Source organism: Oncorhynchus kisutch, linkage group LG18, assembly GCF_002021735.2.
Source record: "Oncorhynchus kisutch isolate 150728-3 linkage group LG18, Okis_V2, whole genome shotgun sequence".
Lineage (NCBI taxonomy): Eukaryota > Metazoa > Chordata > Actinopteri > Salmoniformes > Salmonidae > Oncorhynchus > Oncorhynchus kisutch.
The window spans coordinates 72,762,202-72,777,010 of NC_034191.2; the positions used below are offsets into that span (position 1 = coordinate 72,762,202).

The 14,809-nt window shown below is 40.8% G+C and overlaps 2 protein-coding genes across 3 annotated transcripts; one reads left to right on the forward strand and one right to left on the reverse strand.

Annotated features, from left to right (window-relative positions):
* Positions 1-38: 38 nt before the first annotated feature.
* Positions 39-8,093, reverse strand: LOC109909715 (CMRF35-like molecule 5). The gene is made up of 6 exons (XM_020508727.2): positions 7,965-8,093; positions 7,447-7,782; positions 1,582-1,677; positions 1,361-1,462; positions 914-963; positions 39-746 (listed from the first exon to the last, which is right to left on the reverse strand). Exons 1-6 carry the CDS (start codon positions 7,999-8,001, stop codon positions 555-557), a joined length of 813 nt encoding a protein of 270 aa, XP_020364316.1. The 5' UTR covers positions 8,002-8,093; the 3' UTR covers positions 39-554.
* A 717-nt stretch (positions 8,094-8,810) lies between these two features.
* Positions 8,811-14,300, forward strand: LOC109909718 (uncharacterized). Of its 2 annotated transcripts, none has more exons than XR_004204045.1 (5): positions 8,811-9,112; positions 11,473-12,256; positions 12,703-12,852; positions 12,949-13,041; positions 13,173-14,300. XR_004204045.1 is itself a non-coding variant. In XM_031796734.1 (5 exons), exons 2-5 carry the CDS (start codon positions 12,065-12,067, stop codon positions 13,359-13,361), a joined length of 708 nt encoding a protein of 235 aa, XP_031652594.1. In that variant the 5' UTR covers positions 8,815-9,112; positions 11,473-12,064; the 3' UTR covers positions 13,362-14,300. The 2 variants fall into 2 exon arrangements, 1 of the variants encoding a protein (XP_031652594.1); XM_031796734.1 differs by having other exon boundaries at positions 8,815-9,112; positions 11,473-12,340.
* Positions 14,301-14,809: the final 509 nt, after the last annotated feature.

Below are 14,809 nucleotides of genomic sequence, written 5' to 3' on the forward strand. Positions count from 1 at the left end.
CAGGTCTTTCACCATTAATCAAGGTATACTACACAATATTGGCATTCAATAAGTTTAATTCAGAATACATGTAATTGTTCAAAGTGTGTGTGTGCAGGGGCAGACTGGGACCAGAAATCGGCGCTGGCATTTCTAACCCTCTGGGCCCATTTTCTTCCTTGAGGACCCCATTATTAGCCAGATAATGACAGGCCACAAGGCAAAAAATGGACCAGGCCATCGGGCATTTGCCAGAAATGTCAAGTGGCCAGTCTGCCCCTGCGCAACTTGGTAACTTGTCAGTTCTCACTGATCACACACATTCAATGTCCAATCAGCCTGTCTTATATTATTCTCAGTTGAGCAGCCATTCCTCTTATTATTTGACAAAAAAAACAGCATCCCCCTCTGAAACTCATATGCCACTGCATCATCGTCTAGCACTACCGTACTACTATTACACACACACACACACACACACACACACACACACACACACACACACACACACACACACACACACACACACACACACACACACACACACACACACACACACACACACACACACACATTCAGTGTCTGTCTGTGGTAGTGATATTGAGGCTTTGATAGATGTTGTCATAAGGTGTGATGTCTTGATAGACAGACTCCTGTTGGGCGTCGTCATCATCATCAACATCCTCATAAGGTTGGGAGGAGTATTGTTTCTTACAGGAAGCCAGTTTCACATTCACACGCACAGCTTCTGTATTCTCATAAACATCCTAAAGAGAGGGAAAGGGGAAACAGAGTTACATGGGCATATCTACTCAAAAGACTGAATCTAGAGACTGTGGTTAGTGTGTCAGCCTTTGGAGCAGATAGTAATCAGATCAAGGTTGTGGATAGAGCAGCATGTATAGAGTGGACAGAGTAGAGAAAAGGCCCTCACCTCATACACCAACTCAGACAGCCCTGTTTCTCTGTGTGGTTCTGCAGACCCTGTGGAACACATAACATACACACTCAGATAGAGAGAGAGAGAGAGAGAGAGAGAGCGAGAGAGCGAGAGAGCAGGGGAGAGAGAGACAGAGGAAAAAGAGAGATAGAGAGAGCAGAGGAGAGAGACAGAGAGAGAGAGATAGAGAAACAGAGAGAAAGAGAGACAGAGAGAGAGAGAGAGCAGGGGAGCGAGAGAGAGAAACAGAGAGAAAGAGAGAGACAGAGAGAGAGAAAAGAGAGAGAGAGAACAGACAGAGAGCAGGAGAGAGAAGAACAGAGAGAAAAGAGAGAGAAATGAGAGAGAGAGACAGACAGAGAGAGAAAAGAAAGAGAGAGACAGACAGAGAGAAAAGAGAGAGAGAAAAATAGAGAACGAGAAAGAGAGATTGTTACTCACCCTGGATCCTCTTGCATCTGTATATTATGATGAGTGCCAACATCAACACAGACAGACTCACAGAAAAAGTCATCACAGTGAACGCAATAAACACATAGGTCCCTAGAACACAGGGAACCAACAAGCACAGCTACCATCAATTAACAGGTAACACATCAACACAAATGATAACCACTAGTGTTCTAATGGAATAGTGTCTGAATGATGCAGTGTTACTGTACTGTTGGTGAAGCCTGTTGATGAAGGTGGCATTAGTGATGATGATGTTGATGGTGATGATAATGATGATGTAGAGGTCACTGAGGTCACGGTGGTGACTAGGGTCATTGGAGATGGAGACAGGAAAAATCAGAATGAGATCAGAAAATATCTAATATGAATTCAGTCAATATGAGTACATCAGTGGAGGCTGCTGAGGGGAGGACGGCTCATAATAATGCCTGGAACGGAGCTTCAAGCACGTGGAAACCATGTATTTGATACCCTTCCAATTAATCCGCTCCAGTCATTACCACAAGCCCGTCCTCCCCAATTAAGGTGCCACCAACCTCCTGTGGAGTACATACATGGCTTGTGAAACATTCTACACATCTTTTTTTTTTAAACGCAACACGCAACAATTTCAAAGGTTTTACTGAGTTACAGTTCATATAAGAAAATCAGTCAATTGAAATAAATGAAATCTAATCTATGAATTTCACATGACTGGGAATACAGATATGAATCTGTTGGTCACAGATAGCTTTAAAAAAGGTAGGGGCGTGGATCAGAAAACCAGTCAGTATCTGGTGTGGCCACAACTCATGCAGCACGACATCTCCTTCACAGAGTTGATCATTGACTGTTGATTGTGGCCTGTTTTTTTTTTTTTTCTTAGCTGTGCCAAGTTGCTGGAACACGCTGTCGTACACGTCAATCCAGAGCATACAAACATGTTCAATGGGGGACATGTCTGGTGAGTATGCAGGACTTTTTCATCTTCCAGGAATTGTGTATAGTTCGACATGGGACCGTCTATCATCATGCAGAAACATGTGATGGCGGCGGATGAATGGCACGACAATGGGCCTCAGGATCTCGTCACAGTAACTCTGTGCATTCAAATTGCTATTGATAAAATGTAATTGTGTTTGTTGACCGTAGCTTATGCCTGCCCATACCATAACCCCAGAGCCACCATGGGGCACTTTGTTCACAACGTTAATATCAGCAAACCACTCACCCACACGACTCCATACACGCTGTCTGCCAACTACCCGGTACAGTTGAAACCGGGATTCATCCATGAAGAGCACAGTTCTCCAGCGTGCCAGTGGCCCTCGAAGGTGAGCATTTGTTCACTGAAGTAAAAAAAAATTACGCCGAACTGCAATCAGGTCAAGACGCTGGTGAGGATGACAAACATGTTTCTGACAGTTTGTGCAGAAATTCCTCGGTTGTTTCATCAGCTGTCCGGGTGGCTGGTGTCAGACGATCGAGCAGGTGAAAAAGACGGATGGTGGAGGTCCTGGGCTGGCGTGGTTACACATGGTCTACGGTTGTTAAGTCTGTTGAACGTACTGCCAATTTCTCTAAAATGACGTTGGAGGTGGCTTATGGTAGAGAAATTAACATTACATTTTCTGGCAACAGCTAAGGTGGACATTCCTACAGTCAGCATGGCAATTGTACACTCCCTCAAAACTTGAGACATCTGTGACATTGTGCTCTGTGAAAAAACTGCACATTTTAGAGTGACCTTTTATTTCCCCCAGCACAAGGTGCACATGTGTAATGATCATGCTGTTTAATCAGCTTCTTGATATGCCACATCTGTCAGGTGGATGGGTTATCTTGGCAAATGAGAAATGCTCACTAACAGGGATGTTAGGCTCACTAACAGGAATGTTAGGCAACCTGCCTAAATGACTACAGACTCGTAGCACTCACGTCCGTAGCCATGAAGTGCTTTGAAAGGCTGGTAATGGCTCACATCAACACCATTATCCCAGAAACTCTAGACCCACTCCAATTTGCATACCACCCAAACAGATCCACAGATGATAAAACCTCTATTGCACTCCACACTGCCCTTTCCCACCTGGACAAAAGGAACACCTATGTGAGAATGCTATTCATTGACTACAGCTCAGCGTTTAACACCATAGTACCCTCAAAGCTCACGACTAAGCTAAGGATCCTAGGACTAAACACCTCCCTCTTCAACTGGATCCTGGACTTCCTGACGGGCTGACCCCAGGTGGTGAGGGTAGGTAGCAACACATCTGCCATGCTGATCCTCAACACTGGAGCCCCTCAGGGGTGCATGCTCAGTCCCCTCCTGTACACCCATGTCTGCGTGGCCAGGCATGACTCCAACACCATCATTAAGTTTTCAGACGACACAACAGTGGTAGGCCTGATCATAGACAACGATGAGACAGCCTATAGGGAGGAGGTCAGAGACCTGGCCGGGTGGTGCCAGAAGAGCAACCTACCCCTCAACGTAACCAAGACTAAGGAGATGATTGTGGACTACAGGAAAAGGAGCACGCCCCCATTCTCATCGACAGGGCTGTAGTGGAGCAGGTTGAGAGCTTCAAGTTCCTTGGTGTCCACATCACCAACAAACTAGAATGGTCGAAACACATTAAGACAGTCGTGAAGAGGACACGACAAAGCCTATTCCACCTCAGGAAACTAAAAATATTTGGCATGGGTCCTCAGATCCTCAAAAGGTTCTACAGCTGCAACATTGAGAGCATCCTGACTGGTTGCATCACTGCCTGGTACGGTAATTGCTCGGCCTCCGACCGCAAGGCACTACAGAGGGTAGTGCGTAGTGCAGTACATCACTGGGGCTAAGCTGCCTGCCATCCAGGACCTCTATACCAGGCGGTGTCAGAGGAAGGTCCTAAAAATGGTCAATGTCCCCAGCCACCCTAGTCATAGACTGTTCTCTCTACTACCGTATGGCAAGCGGTACCGGATTGCCAAATCTATGACAAAAAAGCGTCTCAACAGTTTTTACCCCCAAGCCATAAGACTCCCAAACAGGTAATCAAATGGCTCCCCGGACTATTTGCATTGTGTGCCCAACATCTCTTTTACGCTGCTGCTACTCTCTGTTTATCATATATGCATAGTCACTACTTTAACTATACATTCATGTACATACTACCTCAATTTGCCCGACCAACCAGTGTCCTCCGCACATTGGCTAACCCGGTTATCTGCATTGTGTCCCACCACCCACCACCCGCCAACCCCTCATCTACGCTACTGGGATCGTTTATTTCAGCTCATGAAACATGGGACCATGTTGTATTTATATTTTTGTTCAGTGTAGTTAATTAAAGGGGTAGGTTCGATAATCTATCCCAGTCATTTGATATTGATACATGCAGATATCTCTCTAATCCATACATATAGCATAACATTCCAGATTAAGCTTGGTTTTAGAAACCTTAGATTTTTGGATAAACTATACAGTACCTTCAAATCAAATCAAAATCAAATCAAACCTTTAATAAGAGCTACACATTCTCATGCTATGAAACAGGTAGTGGGTACAGCAGAGAGGAATAAGCGAAGTGAGAGGGTTTACAGGTAGCCTAGTGGTTAAACCATTGACCTTTACTAGACTATGGGGATATTTTATATATGAATGCTTCCACTCAGTGTTTGAGATCATTTGACACCCTTTACCATGGTGCTTTGAGATTTATTTTAAACTGCAAAACACTTACTCACCACTGCACTTTGTGTACCAGGGTTGGCTGGCCTTCTCTAGTCACTCGTAGGCTCAGTCACTGGTATACTTTTATTTACAAAGCCATTTTGGGTTTACTACCTTTTTATTTGGGTATTTTTATTGTTCAGAAATGTGGTGGGTACTCTCTTCGTTCGCTGGACTTTATCCTACTAACTGTTCCAAATGTCCCAACTGAATTTGGTAAAAGGGCTTTTATGTACTCTGCACCATCGTCTTGGAACGCCTTACAAAATACTTTTAAACTAGAAGAACTTGTCCCGATTGGTATTTTTAAATCACTGATGAATGATCTTGAGGCTGATTGCCTGACCTGTCAATGTTTTTAATTTGCTGTTTTGGATTGTGTTATACTCTTGTGAATTCTGTGGTTTTTACTAGATGACTTGTAGTTTTTCATGTTGTTTGTCTGTAATGTTTGTAATGACTTGGTGCTCCCTATCTTGGCCAGGACGCTCTTGAAACATATATTTTAAATCTCAATAAGCCCTTCCTGGTTAAATAAAGGTTAAATAAAATAAAATAAAATTGGGCCAGTAACCGAAAGGTTGCTGGACTGAATCCCCGAGCTGACAAGGTACAAATCTGTCATTCTGCCCCTGAACAAGGCACTGTTCCCTGGTAGGCTATCATTGTAAATACGAATTTGTTCTTAACTGACTTTTTTTTTTTCAAATTTGCTACCTGAGGCTTATTTGATAGAATAAGCTGTAATGGTAAGGTTATTGTGCTGATATAAGTGGACTTTATATCGGAAACAAACAAACAGACTTTATATCAGAGTTGATCCAGTTGTTCACATGGGTATCTGCTCTCTCATTGGCTAGAATGGTCCCACCGGATTCTCGCCTCCTCCTGCCTGCCTTCCATCTTTGAGAACATGTATTTCCATTGTTAGAGCTGTCACTAAACTATCTTGCCAAATATTATAGATCATCTTTGATTACAGGTAGGGGTGAGGGTCACATGACTGAAATGTTAGAGAAAAAACTTTTCACCTTTGACCTCTAGATGAACCACAGAGTAGACATCCAAACCTCGATCGACACGGATGCCACACATATACATCCCAGAATCCTTTTGGGTCAGCCCAGTGATTGTCACGGTGAACACTCCATCTGCGTTGTTGTCATGGAGAGAGAACCTCCCAGTGTTGTGCTTGGATGTGACTGTAGCCTGTTGTAGACATGTTGAGGGTCGGGTCCCTATGCAGAAGTACTTCTGACTCTCCTTGTGCTGAGGCTTGTAGGGACAGCTTACTGACACAGAAGCTTGGCTGTTGCCCTGGACGAGGGCATGGTTGTCACAGCACCAGTTTGCCAATCAAATGAGATACAAATTTCAGTTCAATTCCATTTTGTCCGAGACATTATTACACAAAGGGCAAATTCATGACAGGAAAAACCACATGAATGTCACGTAATCACTTCTCACATGTAATATTACGTGAAGTTAATTTGATAACATGTGACAGCATGTAAAGATAACATGAAACAAAACATGTGAATGTTCTTGCATGTGGAACTGCACATTTCAAATGTTAAAATTTTTATTTAACCCTTATTTTACCAGGTAAGTTGACTGAGAACACATTCTCATTTACAGCAACGACCTGGGGAATAGTTACAGGAGATAATGGGGGGGATGAATGAGCCAATTGTAAACTGGGGATGATTAGGTGACCGTGATGGTAGGAGGGCCAGATTGGTAATTTACTCTTGAATGTTACTCCTGAATCACTATGATAAATATAATAGTTTTTCTTGAGTGTATTGTGCAAAGCTGAAGTCCAAAGGCTAGGAATACAGGTAAAATCAGTCATTGACACAAACATGGTGGCGTTGCAGGAATATCAGAATGCTGTGAACCAAGAGATTGTGAGTTTAAATCCCAGGTGAGGACATGTTGAATAATAATTACTGTATAAATAAACACACACAATGTAATCATGTATGTCAAATATGTACATTGAAAACACAGCGATTATTTTGTGATGTTCTGGGGACATCCTAATGAGTCATTTCTGTTTCCAGGGCATCATCTGTAAAATCTCATGTCAAAAATATTCACATGTGAAATAAAATGTTACGTGCAAAACGTGGAAATTTCATGTGAAATAATTTTGTAAGGGATGTGCTGGACAAAGCGATTTTAGATATATTATATACAAATACACAGTAAACATTGGTAAATTGTCATGAGTTTAGTCAATGCTATCTGTATCGAACTGTCTTTAGAGTTTATTTGAAATTGTTAAATGTGCCTGCGTCATTTTTGTGTTGATGTTCCTGTAAAAGTATTTTTTAAAATACACGTATAAAAAAAGGGAACTTACCTTTGACTACTTGCAGTCTGACTTCTGTATAGATGTCTTTCCCATATCTGCTCACAGCGCACCAGTATATCCCAGCATGCTGTAGGGTCAGTTTAGTGACATTCACAGTGAAGACTCTTCTCTTTATGTCATCATGCAGAGAAAAGCTGCCTTTCTTAGTGTGGTGAACTCCCAATTGAGTTTCAATGACAATATCAGAGTTGTCACAGCCCCTATTACAGAGGTACTTTTTGTAATTCTCATACCCATGGCCATAGGAGCAACTGATCTCTGCTTCTCCTCCCTCATATCCTGATACTACGATCTCATCTGCAATAGATACACTCCACAGAGCAGCTGGAGAGAGACAACAAGTTCACATCAGACACAGATCTGCCCTTTAGTTACTAGCTGCTTCAGCACAGAGAACAATAAAATAGAAGCAACAGCAAATCAAATGTGTTTAGCAACTGCAACAGTGTCCAGTGTTCTTCAAATAAGCTTTATGTTATGTTTGTTAGATATGATGATGAACTCACCAGATAGGCTAAAGAACACTCTTCGAAGACTTGTCATGATGAACTGCTGTTCTCTGTTTGTCTATACTGACTTCATTAAGTTGCTGTCTCCAGTCTCTCACCTTCAGATTACTCCTACTTCCTCCTAGTGAGGGTAGGTTAGCTAGTCTCTCTCTCTCTCTGTGTGTCTGTGTGTTATTCTATTCTCTCCGCTTCAGTGTTTCCTGTGTGTGTCGACATCTTTCTGATGGGGGACACCAGCCCTGCAGAACACGCATCGTTGTTCACAATCATATAATGTGCATGTGTGTGATTTGTATACAAAGCCATTTATCTGTTCAAGAGTCTACTATTGAACAGCTAGGTATCCATTGCTTAACATTCAGCAGAAACAGATTTTTTTAAAGAGTCGCTAGTTCTGTACATAGGGAAACCATAAAAATTGACAATATATTTTTCCTCCACCTGGGATTTTGTCAAATCAATCATTTAGATTTTCTTTTATCATGAACATTTCTAATGTTGTAAAAAACTAAATTACATGGTAGGGTACTAGGGGGGTAACTAGATTTCACCAACTTATTTCCCCAACACTTTCCCTGGTGCTCAGCAAAAAATGTCCTATGTTCATCATAACTTTTGGAGATATTTAAACAAAACGATTGTGGTAAATGTATATATTTTTTTAAATATATATATATTTTTCGTTCTAAATATATTCCAATGAAGTTAGATCTATAATTGTCTTTTAAATATACAAGTAGGAAAGCCTTAAGAGAAATAATCCACTTGTTTACAGAGAAAAATTTAGATAATTTTTGAGTAAAGTAGTAATATGTTGGATGAGTTTGTTGGAGGCAACTCGGCCCCCCTACTATGGGGTAACTGGCCCCTAGTAATAGGTTTTTGGTTTTACTTACATTTTGGAGTATAATGCTTAATTTATATGTGTTGAAAAAGACTGGCATTTGTAAATAAAAATCCAAGGTAATATATTGCTAAATTAGAATGAATATTTCTAAGTAACAACCAACAACTTGAAAATATGATATTCAAAGTATCATTATGTTGGACTGACATGCTAAATCTAGTTCTGAATGTCAATTGTGCTTAGAACATTTCAACGGACGTTGTCTTGATCTTTCTCCTCTGGAAAGGCCATGCGGCAGGTAAGGATCAAATTATAACTTGGAATGTAGTTTGGATCTCTCTACATATATTTTCGACAATTTCGAAAATATTTGTGGAAAACGTTAGATAATATTCTTCAAGTACAAAAAGCCTTTAGCTAGCTATATTGCCATAGCATGTTAAATTTGCACGCTGATAAGCTAGCTTGATAACGGCCGTGATGTCTATATAGTTAGCAAGTGGTGGGCATGCTACTAGCTAGTAAGTTAGCAGTGCATTTAATCGCCTTTGCGCTTTTTAGATGTCTATATAGTTAGCAAGTGGTGGGCATGCTACTAGCTAGTAAGTTAGCAGTGCATTTAATCGCCTTTGCGCTTTTTCTAACCTTTGCCTTTTTTGTGTTAGTTTTATATTAACCAAAATAGCTATGTAACATATTACCTATCTAGCTTCCCAAAACATGCATTGTCAGCAAGCATTAGAGTAGAACAGTGCCATTGCAATTTAATATTTGCCCCCCCCCCCCACACTGTACAAGAGGAAGCAGTTTAAAAAAAAACTTTCTGTGGTGAAGCGGGTAGAATATGTACTTGATGCAAAGAAAGGAAGAAGTTTTCAGTGTGTTCCTATTCTGCAGTCACTGTTACAAGTATTGAGCAACAAGAATTTTCAGGAGAAAGCTTTAAAAAGTAGGCCTACAAGTTTTTCTCGATACGAGTCTTTTTATGATGGCACACATTTCAAAGAAAATGACTGTTTATCAGGAGATGAATTAACCCTATCTTTACTTCTCTATGTTGATGACTTTGAAGTGTGCAATCCCCTTGGAACATCCCGCGAAAAGCACAATATCCCGGGAGTCTATTGGGTGTCGGAAAATGTTTAGGTCCACACTCAAGTCTATTTACTTAGCTGTTCTCTGCAAGGCTGCTGATGTTAAAACATGCGGATATGGGAAGGTGCTAGAGACACTTTTAAAAGATCTTGCACAATTAGAGGAGGAAGGACTTTTAATTCCTGTGCTGGGAAAGATACTGAAGGGCACTGTTTTTATGTGGTGGCAGATCATTTTGGAGCCCACTCTATTGGTGGATTTGTAGAACGTTTTAGTGCAACGCATGTCTGCAGGTTCTGTTCGGCTGAGCTGTCTGAGATCCAGGTAAAAGAAGTGAGAACAGGGGCATTCCAACCCAGAACAAAAAAGCAACATTCTGAACAAATACAGACAGTTTTAGAAAATTCCACCTAAATACATTGCTATGCTATGATGTGAAAAAGCAATGTGCTTTGACTGAAAAACTGAAACATTTTGACGTGCTGTCTGGCTGTCCACCAGATGTGCTGCATGACTTTTTTGAGGGAATCCTGCCTCTGGAACTGGCACTGTGCTTAAAGGTTTTAATCAAGAATAAATATTTTACTCTGTTGGAACTCAACAATCTTATCGCCCAGTTCCCCTGTAAGTGGAGTGATAAAACTGACTGCCCAAAATCAATTCCTCTTGACTTGATGAATCCAAGAAAAATAACTATTGGAGGAAATGCTCATGAAAACTGGTGCATACTGCATCTGCTTCCATTCATTATAGGAACTAAAATCCCTGTAGGTGAACCATCATGGGAAATTCTTATGGACCTCAAAGATATTGTTGAACTTGTGGTTTTGCCAATTCACACAGAACAATCAATTTGGTACCTTGACAGCAAGATATCCAAGCACAGGCATAGATTCTTAGAGGTTTTTCCTCAGGGTAGTCTTATCCTGAAACATTTCAATGAACACTACCCGCAGCTGATGAAGGCGTGTGGACACCTTATAGCTTTTTGGACTATGCGCTTTGAAGCTGAACACAGCTTTTTTAAACAGATTGTTCGACAGACCGACAGCTATCGAAACATTTTGCTGTCACTTGCAGTTAAGCATTAACTAATGCTTGCATGGGACGTTAAACAGGTGTCCTGACTCTCTGAGGTCATTAAAGATCCCATGGCACTTATTGTAAGAGTAGTGGTGTTAACCCCAGTGTCCTGTCTAAATTCACAATCTGACCCTCAAACCATCACGGTCACCTAATAATCCCAGTTTACAATTGGCTCATTCATCCCTCTCCTCTCCCCTGTAATTATTCCCCAGGGTGTTGCTGCAAATGAGAACATGTTCTCAGTCAACTTACCTGGTAAAATAACAGATAAATAAAATGGAATAGTTTTAAATGTGGTGTATTTATACATGGGTTTAAAAACAAAGCATAAGTCATGACGAATTTGGTATAGAATTGTTTGGTTTTGGACGTTTATTATTATGAGATCTAGTAAGCAGCACTTGATATCGATTTAATGGGACACCAATGTTTGACATCATACCCATTTGATAACGTTAATGCATTTTTTCTTGACAGGGTCACTATCGCTACAACCGAATAGGATTGTCTGCCAGGCTACAGGCCCTATTGGAGGGCCCTGATATCCGTAAGCTAACATTGCCTTCTGGAATCCCTGCTACTGTGGCTGAGCTTGGCACAATTGTGAAAGAGACATTTCATCTTAAAAAATAATTTGTTCTACAGTACATAGACAGTGCATTTGGAGATCAGTTATTTTATTTTCTTGATACTGAAGACCAAAAGGATGAAGACACCATCAAAGTGGATGACCTTGACTCCCCACCTCTTATTACTTTAAATGTACATCAACTCAATAACAGCTCCACAGAGACATCTGATGAGAGGGGCTCCCGTGGATCACGTGATACTGTCCTCTCCAGAAAGTACCTCTTCCCAACGCTCCCGTCCGTGGCCATCTGAGTCTGAAGTTCCTCGCTTTGCTTATGATACAGAGCTCATTCTTGAGGCAGCTAATAAAGCACACATGAAGGATGGAACACTAATCAACAATCTGTGAAACCAGCCATCCTGGAAAAACTAAAAGGATCTTCCAGTTAACAGCCTACATATTTGTAGGTTGCAGAAGCTTTGGTAAAAAAAAGTACCCATGTCTTATAGAGTCTGGGTCCTTCTCAGGCCTGTATGGATGGCAAACCAGCCTGAAGTACAACATGGGCAATTACAAATCGAAACTGAGAGGAATTGGTTGCCCAGAACTGGAAGTGAACTCTGCAAAGAGAAAATTACCAGAGGACAGGCCCGTTGCCAAGACCATAAAAAAAAAACTAAGAAGGCGGAGGTAAATGACCTCCAAGATATCGTTCAGGCCCTTCCTGTGAAGGACTTCAAAGAAAGACGGCCAGCCCTGTTCCAGCCCACTCAGGTACAAAATACAGCTGAATGAAAAGAGTCAATGTATTTATAAGATATCTCTCTCTCTCTCTCTCTCTCTCTCTCTCTCTCTCTCTCTCTCTCTCTCTCTCTCTCTCTCTCTCTCTTCTCTCTCTCTCTCTCTCTCTCTCTCTCTCTCTCTCTCTCTCTCTCTCTCTCTCTCTCTCTCTCTCTCTCTCTCTCTCTCTCTCTCTCTCTCTCTCTCTCTCTCTCTCTCTCTCTCTCTCTCTCTCTCTCTCTCTCTCTCTCTCTCTCTCTCTCTCTCTCTCTCTCTCTCTCTCTCTCTCTCTCTCTCTCTCTCTCTCTCTCTCTCTCTCTCTCTCTCTCTCTCTCTCTCTCTCTCTCTCTCTCAAGGAAGAATTCAGAAGAATTACAACCCTTGCTCTTGAGTCCAACGTTATGCAGAAGCTAGACGAATTTACACCAAAACAATTGGACTTGTTTAAGTCAAAAGGAGGTGCTGTAAAGGCAGACAAGCAGAGAATCATTGAAGTTCTGTACAGGGTATGCACAGTAACACCTTCAAAATGGTATTTAGGTTATATTGTGCATTTATTTGCCGGTATTAAATGCAATAATTTGCATAACATCATATTACAGTGTAATACCATCCAGGAAAGAAGAGACAGTGTGATCCTTGGCTTGATCATACACCTCTGCAAGAGGGTTGAAGACCTTATCACAGAATACAAGGTAAAGGTTTTTATTTCTGTATCCTTATTTATCTCTAAATTAGGTATCTTCCTTTCTTTCCCTCTCTTTCCTCTCAAGTTGCACAGTTAATCTAGTAGCCTAGTCTGTTATTTCTTAATTTTTTCACTCAGGATGCTGACGACACCATGATCCGAGAGGACCTCGTTCAGCAGGTGATGAAGGTGTTCACTGTGAAGGATCTGCACCAGAATGTAGAGCATGGGATCTGCACCAGAATACAGAGCATGGGATCTGCACCAGAATACAGAGCATGGGATCTGCACCAGAATATAGAGCATGGGATCTGCACCAGAATGTAGAGCATGGGATCTGCACCAGAATGTAGAGATGGGATCTGCACCAGAATACAGAGCATGGGATCTGCACCAGAATACAGAGCATGGGATCTGCACCAGAATACAGAGCATGGGATCTGCACCAGAATGTAGAGCATGGGATCTGCACCAGAATGTAGAGATGGGATCTGCACCAGAATACAGAGCATGGGATCTGTATCGAAGGAGCAGAGGTCCTGGCTGGTGAAGTCATAAGAGACATTGTCAATTCCTGTTTAAAAAAAAACTGCTTTGTTTTAAAACTTACTCCATATGCACTAGTGGATATCTGAGACTACTTGTCAGGTGCAGCTATCTGGATGTAACTTTACCTAAGGAGACAAGGTGGAGTTATACCCAGAATGCTAAAACCTGTCAAAATAATATGTCCATGCGGGCTTCACTTGTGCATATGGAGTCAGGTTTAAGGGACAATTTGGCATATATTGCGTAACAATATGTGCAATGTATGTTTTGAAAACCCATGTTTTCCTTAATCTAAAACAGTTTGAATGAGGTTGTATTTGAGCTAAAGTTCATATTGTGCTTTGTGTAAAGTATGTTAAGAAATCATTCATTTACGTTTCTGTTAAAATATTGCTTTGTTGTTAAGGGGCACACAGACCACCAGAAATGTCTTGCCAAACTGTACAAGATGTGAGGTCAAAGTGCTAATTCCAAGCTATCACCTAAACTTTATGCAGTTGTGAAGATCTAAAATGATTTGTAGTCAGGTGCAAGCAATCTGGATGTAACTTTACTTAAGGAGGAAAGGTGTAGTTATACCCAGAATGCTTACAGATGACAAAATACGATTGCCTAAGGGGTAGGGTTTAAGGGACAATTTGAGATTGAAGTTTGAAGAAATTATAACATTTGAACATTTATTTTATTAAAATAAAGATGTGGAAGTTTGAAGTTGAACACTGTTGTTTCTTTTTGTGTTTTCCCTTGTATAGAAATAAAAACATTTTTGTAAATTATCCCAATTATATTGAGGTAACTATTTGCATCAACTTTTTGAGTATATATTTCAATAGTAGGAACCCAATTTAAATACATTTGACTAACCTGCATACCATAAGTAACTGAGCAAAAAACATTTGTAGATAAAACATAGAATATCAATTACCATACTGAGTAAATTCAGCAAATTAAACGTTAGTTATGTAACTGATTACATTAAGTGTATCAAATTTATAACATTAGTTCTGGGACTTAATTGATTTAAGGTAAAAGGTTAAAAAAAATAATGTTCTGAACCTGATCAAATTAAGTTGAATGAAAGGAATTTTTGAGATCCAGTTAGTTGTTTGCACTTCATATATTTGAGTTTGGAATACACTAAAAGCGAAGTATATTATACAAAAGGTCCTCCTTCTTTGATTTACTTAAAAAGCTGATGCAAATAGTTAAGTAAAAGGGGCACAATA